Source organism: Lygodium microphyllum, chromosome 2, assembly GCF_053477565.2.
Source record: "Lygodium microphyllum isolate KBCC chromosome 2, Lygodium_microphyllum_v1.1.10, whole genome shotgun sequence".
Classification (NCBI taxonomy): Eukaryota; Viridiplantae; Streptophyta; class Polypodiopsida; order Schizaeales; family Lygodiaceae; genus Lygodium; species Lygodium microphyllum.
In genome coordinates, this window is record NC_141136.1 from 129,253,886 (window position 1) to 129,263,220 (window position 9,335).

The 9,335-nt window shown below is 42.0% G+C and overlaps 1 protein-coding gene across 14 annotated transcripts; it reads left to right on the forward strand.

Annotated features, from left to right (window-relative positions):
- Nucleotides 1-289: 289 nt before the first annotated feature.
- Nucleotides 290-5,699, forward strand: LOC148040313 (uncharacterized). Of its 14 annotated transcripts, none has more exons than XM_087698205.1 (5): nucleotides 290-1,197; nucleotides 1,460-2,156; nucleotides 2,717-2,823; nucleotides 2,915-3,031; nucleotides 4,951-5,699. In XM_087698205.1, exons 1-4 carry the CDS (start codon nucleotides 361-363, stop codon nucleotides 3,011-3,013), a joined length of 1,740 nt encoding a protein of 579 aa, XP_087554331.1. In that variant the 5' UTR covers nucleotides 290-360; the 3' UTR covers nucleotides 3,014-3,031; nucleotides 4,951-5,699. The 14 variants fall into 14 exon arrangements, 8 of the variants coding, with proteins under 8 accessions (XP_087554331.1, XP_087554327.1, XP_087554323.1 ...); XM_087698201.1 differs by lacking the exon at nucleotides 4,951-5,699 and adding an exon at nucleotides 3,190-3,730; XM_087698197.1 differs by lacking the exon at nucleotides 4,951-5,699 and adding an exon at nucleotides 3,147-3,729.
- The last annotated feature ends 3,636 nt before the right edge of the window (nucleotides 5,700-9,335 follow it).

The following is a 9,335-nucleotide window of genomic DNA, read 5'->3' on the forward strand; positions in this document are numbered from 1 at the left end:
TTGAGGGCCCCTAAGCGATCAGCCAATTAGGCCTCGGGAAAAGATACCCGAAGCCTCTGGACCACGTAACTCGATTGTGCGCCCCAGATGGGACGCGGTGATCTTTTTGAGCTAACCATTCAGAGCTCGCCACGTCATCGATGTGATTTAGCGCTCACTTTTCCATAGGCGTACGCTGATGTGGCCGCCGAAAGGTACGACAGGGCGGTTTTCTGAACAGGCAAAACCAGCGCCGGGGGTCGGGGATTAGGGCTACGGAGGGCGGAAGTGAGCCGGGCTGGCTTCCAGAAGGTTCGGCAGAATGGGACCATAAGGCCCGTTTTATGCAGACCTCCCCCTCCCCCCCCGACGCCACTTTGCATGTTAAGATTTTGCGCGTGCGCACACACTCCCTCTCGCTTTTGCTTCATACAAATCTCCTTTGCCCTTTTCTCCGATTCTTCCTGCTGCTGCACCTCCCCTGACCCTTCCATGGCGGATCCCCTGCATCGCCACGCTGAGTCCCGACCGCCTGAACCCACTTCTCCCTCCCCCGTTTTTGCCCCTGCTTCAACCCGACTATCCCCTCAGAGCTTCCCTCCTCCTGTGGTTTCCTCTACTGCCCCCGACCAGAGCTTCCATCCGCCTTCCATGATCACCCCCGACCTCCCTCCGCCGCAGAGCTTCCGTCCCTACCTTCCTCCTTCACCTTCCATTCCAGCGTTCCTGCCTCACTCCATGATGCCCATGCCTGCCCCCCTGCCCTACATGCCCCCCGGCGTGCCTCCCCCACTGCAGAATTTGAGCTCCTTCCCGGGCGCAAACGTGCTGGGCATGTGGCCATCACCGTCAATACCCGACTATCCAGTCGCTGTTCCTGCAATCAATCCCCATCTTACGACCCTGCCCACGTGGGCCCTCCCTCAGCCCACCGTTCACAACCTTCCCAGGGAGGTGGAAGATGGCAGTCCCGGCGGCCTCCATCATGCGATGCGGCCTCCTCAACCAGCGGAAGGTCTTCTTACCTTAGGACCTCCGCCCTTCCTCACCAAGACTTACGACATGGTAGACGACCCTTCAACAGACTACATTGTGTCATGGAGCAGCACGGGGAACAGCTTTGTAGTATGGGATGCGCACGCCTTCTCACGCAGCCTCCTGCCTCGCTTCTTCAAGCACAACAACTTTTCTAGTTTCGTACGGCAGCTCAATACTTATGTAAGTTACCTTTGCCTATCCAAATTTCTAGTATGTCTTAACAGTGTCTCTTAGCTGCTTTCAAGTGCAATGGGGGTAGGAGAACATCCTGTTTCTCCCTGCCTCAGCACAAAAGGTAAGGTTGATTTGCTTGGTTGCTTACATTGTCACCGTATAGTGGCTTGGTTTTAGGGGAGTACCGGAATCTGCTGCCTCAACTGCTGTTTCAAGTGCTGCTTGAGGCTGTTGACAAATGTGCAATCATGGTACATAAATGATGCAGGGATTTAGAAAGGTGGATCCCAATCGCTGGGAATTTTCCAATGAGGGTTTTCTCAGGGGTCAAAAGCATAAACTCAAACACATCCAGAGGAGGAAATCTCTGTCGCAGGTGCAGCAGCAACAGCAGCTGTCCATTGGAGCAGGACCCTGCCTTGAGGTGGGTAACTACGGTGGCACCCAGGGTGAAATCGAGCGGCTGAGGCGGGACAAGAATCTGTTGATGGTGGAGGTGGTGAGGCTCAGGCATCAACAGCAATCAACCCAACAAGACATGAAGGCAATGTCACAACGATTGCAGGTCACCGAGCAAAAGCAGCAACAAATGATGACCTTCCTGGCAAAGGCTATGCATAATCCCACATTTATGGCACAGCTAGTGCAGCAGAACGAACATAAGCGGCAGCTTCAAGCTATAAAAAAGAAAAGGCGGTTGCCCAGAGCCGGGTCAATCCAGTCAGAGGAGACAGGGTCATCATCGACAACAACTGTTGATGTTTTGGAAAGTGAGCGACCTGTTGATAACTCTGCAGCTCAAAGTGATCCAAACCAGGAGTTACATAGCCTTCTTCAGGAAATGGGCCAATCTCAGTTCGGTTCGGATGCTGATGGCGGAACGGTATCAGCTGGTATGCCATCAGAAGACAGCTTGGTGGCCAAGTCTAGTGCTCATTATCCACAGCGCCAAGGAGGTTCCCACGGTATGGATAAAGGCAAATCTTCACTCAAAGGAGCTGTAAAATTTGAAGTCCCTGAAGTGTTTGAAGATTTTGACCGAACTAATGTCTATATCCCTGATATCCCTGATGACGATGCATTTTGGGAACAGCTGTTTTCCACAGAGCAGCGACTGGCTGCTGCTAATTTGAGTGGACAAGGCAATTTGTTTGGAGTGACAGGGTCAAGTTCTGGAGCAGGGGCATCCCCGAGAAATGATTGGTGGGAGACCAAGCCAAATGTGGATGAAATAACAGAGCAACTAGGTCATTTGGGGTCCAGCACAACAACTAGCAAGCAATAGTCATTTAAAAATTAATGCAACAGACAGATATGCAGCAGTGAGGTTTACACAGGCATCTAATTTTACTCATCTTTGATGTTTAGTTTAGCAGAGCTCGTTTCCTTTCACTCATTATGCCTTCTCTCAAGAAAAGTCTCAGCATTGTTGTGCCTGTCCTGTTTCTAAACCTGGGGCAAGGTCTCTGGGGCTCTGAAAGAGCTCGGAGATTCTTATCTGGGCATCATTTTGACATTTTTGTAGGTCTGATGTGTCTGATGGAAGGTCATCTTTTTTATGCTGTAAAAACGTTAGGAAGATGGGCCAGCTCTGCAGCCGTTTTTGCAGAGATTTTGGGGTTATACAATATGGTAACTATGCTTGTAATGACAGTAACGGACAATACTTGGACTGTGGCACGAAAGCCAGATCTGATCATTTATTTTGTTTGAGGTTTTGCAGAGCCTGACTGGAAGACTAATGAATTTGATTTTTCTGCCCTCAGCTATGCTGAAGTATCATGGCTATATACAATTCTATGAGGAGTTGGCTGGTACTTGAGGAGAAAACATTGCAAAGGTATATTGCTGTTCCATACACAGGCTTAGTAAACTTTGAAAGATCTACGATAGTTTATGGTTTGTTAAGCACTCCGAAGGCAAATTTTGATTAACTGTCTGACTATGGCTAACAGTATCAGGCACACAGTCGTATTTTAAAATGCAATGTGGGTGCAGACAATTTGAACTTTCACCATTTTCCATGTGTTGAGCTTCGACACATCATTTATTATTTGCACTGTTGCATGAGAGTGAGCTCTCAGTTGAGGTCTCAACTGCTACTACATGATACACAGAGCTCTTCCACGTTCCCACGGACAATGTACTGAGCATTCTGATGATTGGCAGCATGCATTATTAATGATATACAATTAGTGTGTTTGTGGTATCTTGTATGGAGTTAATGTCAATTTTCTAGGGGAATCTCTCTCTCTCTCTCTCTCTCTCTCTCTCTCTCTCTCTCTCTCTCTCTCTCTCTCTCTCTCGCGCATGTGCGCGTGTGCGCATTACCTACAAGTTGTACTTAAAAGAATTAAGATGGTCAAATCTAAGGTGACTTGAGTATGTACATATCACATTTCTTGTTGGAATATACTGGCACGTAGATGACACTTATGGATATGGAAACCTGCAAGGGCGATGCCCTTTTCATCTTCATCAGGCTAAAAACTTAAGCTTGGTGCACCCGCCCAGCATTACTAGCAAAGAGCATTACTGGCAACTGCCGCCATTTTCAGGATGTATTTTAACAGTAAATGCACTATTCTAGGCAGTACTAGTAGGCAGTTTTTTAGCACTACGAATAGTAGCTGTAACAATATTTTCAACAGTGACAGGTGTATTATTGCTGCCATTTTCAGCAGATAGCAGTAGCATCATCGCTGCCATTATCATCAGTACTAAACGAGCAGACAGTTGGGTCACCCTTAATGGGCACTAGCAGGCAATCTCCGGGGCATTGGATAGGCCATTTTCTTGGGCAGCGTCAAGTGGTTAATCTGGGGCAGCAAACATGCCTCTTTTTGGGTCAGTAACAGTGTTCTTTTGGGCAGCAAGCAGGGTAATGTAAGTAGAAATAGTAGGACATACAACAGTATGTTGGATAGTAGCAATGGTATCATTTACAGGCCATTTTTGCAAAGCAATGGCAGCTAGAAATTAGTGCATAGTAGTAAGCGTACGAGCAGATTGTTGACAGGCAGCTCACACTAGCACAAAAATGTCTAACCAGCGATTGTAGATCAGCTTTGAATGTGGTAACTTCTGAGCAGATTGCTGACAGGCAGCTCTATTTGGTGCTCACGCCAGCTCTATAATGTCTTTATTGGCGATTGTGGACCAGCTTTGAATGTGGTAGCTTCTGAGCAGATTGTTGACAGGCTGCTCTGTTTGGTGCTTACGGTAGCTCCAGAATGTTTTATTGGTGATTGTGCATCAGCTTTGAACGGAAGTTGGCTTTGGTTAACTATTGAGCTTCAAGCATTATGCAAAGGAGGAGAGTATGTGTGTCCATTGCAGAAGCACTTCGGTGTGCAAGGAGCGAAATGTCTTATTGCAGTGAATACCACAACATTTTGCCCTTGCTTGGAATTATTGAAGTGCATGTTGTTGTTAGACAACTAATTATTTGAGTCAAGGGGAGGATGTCTGTCCATTGCATAAACACTCTGGTATGCAAGGTGCCAAGCATCTTGTTGCAATCAGTAGTACACTTTTTTGCTTGCTTGTAATAACGAAACGCACATTGTTCTTGGAAAGCTAATCCTTAGGAGTTAACGAAAGGCACATTGTTCTTGGAAAGCTAATCCTTAGGAGTTGTTGACTGACTTTGGACCTAACATACTGTGGATCGTTATTGATTGCTTTCTTTGGATGTACTGTGCTAGTTGGTAATGTATTGAAATGAGATCAAGCCTCATTCATGTCATTTTGTGGCAGGTTATTGTCACTTTGAGTGTGGATTCTTATGCCTTATATGCAGCAGCTTAGTGAATCTTTGATGTATGACGATGTGGGCAGCTTTTAGGTGTTGGATATAGGAAGATGACTCCATCAAGCAATGTGTCATTGTTATATATGAGTAAAACCCTAATGTTAGAGAACTTGGAGGTGGGAGGGTAAAGAGAATGTCCCTATAAAGGAATTTCGAAACAAGGGGAATGTTCGTAGCGGAAACTCAAAATAAATATTAGAAAATAGATTCTCACCCAAAGGAATCACCTATTTTGGGATTGTATGTTGTTGACTCTCATGTGGAAAGTAAGAAGATGGCTACGGCAAGCTAATCTTCATGATTATTTGGGGATGGTTGTTGCCCTCTCTGGAGATAGCTCTTGGTGTCTAGTAAGTCTATCTTGTGATATTGTAATCAAGTTTGTATGGTTTGGAAGGAAGAGGGTGGTCTCTAGAAGTGTGACTAGGGTGTGTTTTGACGTGGTCTCTGGAAGTGTGACTAGGGTGTGTTTTGATTGGAGTGTCCCCCACCTTAGACAACGAGAGTGTCCCTCACATTATGCAAGATATACTCTCAATTCTTAGAAAAAAAACTGTGGGTTTTAAAACTTTTATACAAGAAGTCCCTCCACCTCACACAAGAGTGTCCCCCACCTTACACAAGAGATACTCTCAGTTCTCAGAAAAAAACTATGGGTGTTCAAACTTTTGTACAAGAAGTCCCTTAAGACTAGGGTGTGTTTTGATTCGAGTGTCCCCCACCTTAGACAACTTGAGTGTCCCTCACATTAGACAAGAGATACTCTCAATTCTTAGAAAAAAAGCTGTGGGTTTTAAAACTTTTATACAAGAAGTCCCTCCACCTCACACAACTAGAGTGCCCCCCACCTTACACGAGATACTCTCAGTTCTTAGAAAAAAACTATGGGTGTTCAAACTTTTGTACAAGAAATCCCTTAAGACTTAGGTCTTGTTGCATCTTATGGATGATGTACTTTTCTTTTACTAGGTATTGCTTTGCAAAAAAAGAACTTGAAGAAACTCTCACAAACATGAAATGTGAATGATTTTTCATAGTTGATGGTTTGCAAGTTAAAAATATTAAATTCAAACGTTAGGTGTGTATGCTTTGAACATAGGAGATCTTACATGTACAAACTTTTTGGACACTTGGATCGAACGTAATCATGTTACCAAAGTTGAAAATGTGGAAGTGACATTTAATACTTATTTAAAAACTTGCTTCTTAGTTGGTGATATGTTAGTTTGTTTTTGGTGATATAGTTGTGGCCTTTTTGGTAATTATGTATGTGCAACTTGTATTTACCTTGGAACAAGAATGAAATCTTCTTTATTTATAATTTAAATGTAAGGAATCAAAGTAGCAACATCTACCTTAATCCAGTAAACATAATGGAGTTTGTAGTGAAGGTTTTCTTGATGTCTATATTGTTCAACTTTTGCAAGGGATTTATAATTAATGGGAGAGAGAAATTTGATGTTTGAGTATAAAGTTCAATTTAAATAATAGTAGTTTAAAAAATGTGATTGAATTGGATTTAAGGAGACATGATCAATTTAGATTTGACGAAAATGTGCAAAAGATTTATAACTAGATTTGTAGGTAGTTCTCTTATGATGAAATATGTTTACAGAGGGTGGATCCCTTCTTAGGGCCCTTGTGCAAATTTGACTAAACCTAGGGAGAGCTTTGCATTTTGGTAGACCTTTTCCAAAACAAGAGATTGGGAGGATGCTTTCTTAATAAAGATAAAGGCCATGGGTTGATAGATTTACAACGATATTTTTTTCAAAAATATTGAACTATTTGCAATGAAAATTGTTTCCATTGCTCAACAATCTATACCAATATACACTCTCTATGAAAAGGTTAATTGAACATAAATAAATTAACTACTATCCCCCCTTGCAATAAAGTTGGAAGTATGGTTTTCCTTTCATGGTGCTTAATGTATCATATAGGAATTGATTATATCTTTAGCATTAAAGCTTATAAGCACACTTTGGTAGAATGTATTCATTAGAGGTAGTAAGGTTTTCTACATAATCAAAGCATTCATGAATAGTTTGTTATCATGATCGTAGATCAAGCTCACTTAGGTATCCCCCCTTGCAATAAAGTTAGAAGTATGGTTTTCCTTTCATGGTGCTTAATGTATCACATAGGAATCGATTATATCTTTAGCATTAAAGCTTATAAGCACACTTTGGTAGAATGTATTCATTAGAGGTAGTAAGGTTTTCTACATAATCAAAGTATTCATGAATATTTTGTTATCATGATCGTAGATCAAGCTCACTTTAGATACATGAACACAAATACACAAGGCATCCAAATTGGACAATTGGGTGTAGGCTAAATTGACTATATCATCAATACACCACCCTAAAACTTTGCACAGCATGAATAGGATTGCTAGATTCTCTCTCCCTCCCTCCCTCTCTCTCTCTCTCTCTCTCTCTCTCTCTCTCTCTCTCTCTCTCTCTCTCTCTCTCTCTCAACCTTCTTAATTCTAGTATAAATATAAATAGGGGTCTTGGGCCACAAGCTCTTCAGTTTTGCCAACAATAGTTGTGAAGCTCTTATGACGTAAGCTCTCTTCCAGTTCTTGTCTTGTATCGAGTCTTGTCTCATAATCAAGCCACCCTTTTGTGAGCATTCTCTTGTAATCGAGTTATTTAGCAGTCAAGTTCTAGTTTGATTTCCCTTTCAAGTTCTTCTCTTGTAAGTTATGAGACCAATTTCCTTGCTCTCAAAGAGTACTTGCCATGCTCATAATATTTTGGCAAGACCCCTCTACCACGATATTGCTGAATCATGTGATGGAGTTTGTGATGGAAGATATTGTTGCTCCTTTAGAAAGCATCCATAAGCAAATCCAAGGACTTCAAGAAAGTAATGCAAAGCTACAAGCAAAGCAACCACAAGCTTTGGGATTAGTTGTGTAAGGCCTACAATGATAATTTCAAGAAATTCAAGAGACAAGCTTACATTAAGCTAAAAGTCCATTAATTGGCAACCTTCATGGTCAACATAGGAAAGAACCAAAGATTAGTTTTCTAGAGAAATTTGATGGCATAAGATCAACCTTAATCTTTGCGTCAGAATTTTGGTAACTCACGTGATTTAGCATGGCATGGGGATTATTTTATTAGTCAATTCCATTGGGGAGTGAAAGATGATGTAAAAGATCTTTTAACACTATTAGTGAGTTTGGAAATTTTTCAATTTTCATTTTTTGATTACTAAAAAGGTGGCATCCAAATAACATCCTCATACGTTTCTCAAAACCATATGATGTGATCTATAATTGGAAAGCACTTGAAAAATGGAATCTATTGAGCTATAGAGCGCTCGATTTGGAGTTATAGTGTTCAAGTTATGACAAATCCAAAGATTTTGAGCACGTGTCCCAAACTTATGGGAAATTTCCATATTCCTCAATATGGTGTTTTTTGCTCACGATGCTAAAAGTACATACACTAGTGAATAGAGCTCTCAAGAAATTGAATGTGACAACCTCTTGTTTGAGAGAAGAGAGAAAAGAAGTGGAGGACTCACTTTGAATTCAAGCATGATGAAGAATTTTGAAGACCCAATTGCTTAAGAAGACTAAGTATTTGAGGTAGAGCTTATGTAAATTGATATGATGTGGTTCATGCCATTGATGGCTCAAGAAAAACAAAGCGGTGCATTAATGGATTATACGCGTATTGGCCAATTGGAACACAGCTCAATATTATCCTAGCAAAGGAAGGATGAGAATTCATGGGCGATACATCACTGTCAGGAAATGCCGATATCTCCAGTCTTAATAGAGACCATGCGGTTGAACAAAGCTTCAAGAAATCCAAAAAAAGGTCTTATTCTATTTGCAGGTCTAACATTTAGCTTTATGTTACCAATAAAGATTCACTTGGGGGGAAGATAGATAGACGGACAAGCTTTGTTAGATTGTGGAGCCACATCATGCTTTATGGTCGAGAAATTTGCAGAGCAACATGGTATAAAACTTCTAAGGAAAGCAAAGCCAGTACGGGCAAAAGTTATTGATGGTTGATTTCTTGCTTCGAGAGATGTCAGGTATGAGACTCAACCTAGAAAAGTAATCATAATAAGTCTTGTATTAGATATAGCCTTCAACATCATCCATTGCCCGAGTTAATCCAGATGTTACTGGGGGCTACCATGGCTAGAATTACATAACTGTAATATCAATTGGAGCTCTAGAAAGGTTGGCCCGGTGAAAAATAATAATAGGAAGAATTCTCGACCAAGATATATTGGGGCAAAGGTGCTCATGTGTCAAGCAAAGAATAATCCATCATTGTTTATTTACGTAGTTCCA

Excerpts from the sequence above, each read along its gene's own strand:
- LOC148040313 (XM_087698191.1), top strand. The coding sequence starts at position 361 with ATGTTAAGATTTTGCGCGTGCGCACACACTCCCTCTCGCTTTTGCTTC. Across the intron at positions 1,198-1,459 it reads TACGGCAGCTCAATACTTAT|GGATTTAGAAAGGTGGATCC; the intron begins GTAAGTTACCTT and ends TAAATGATGCAG.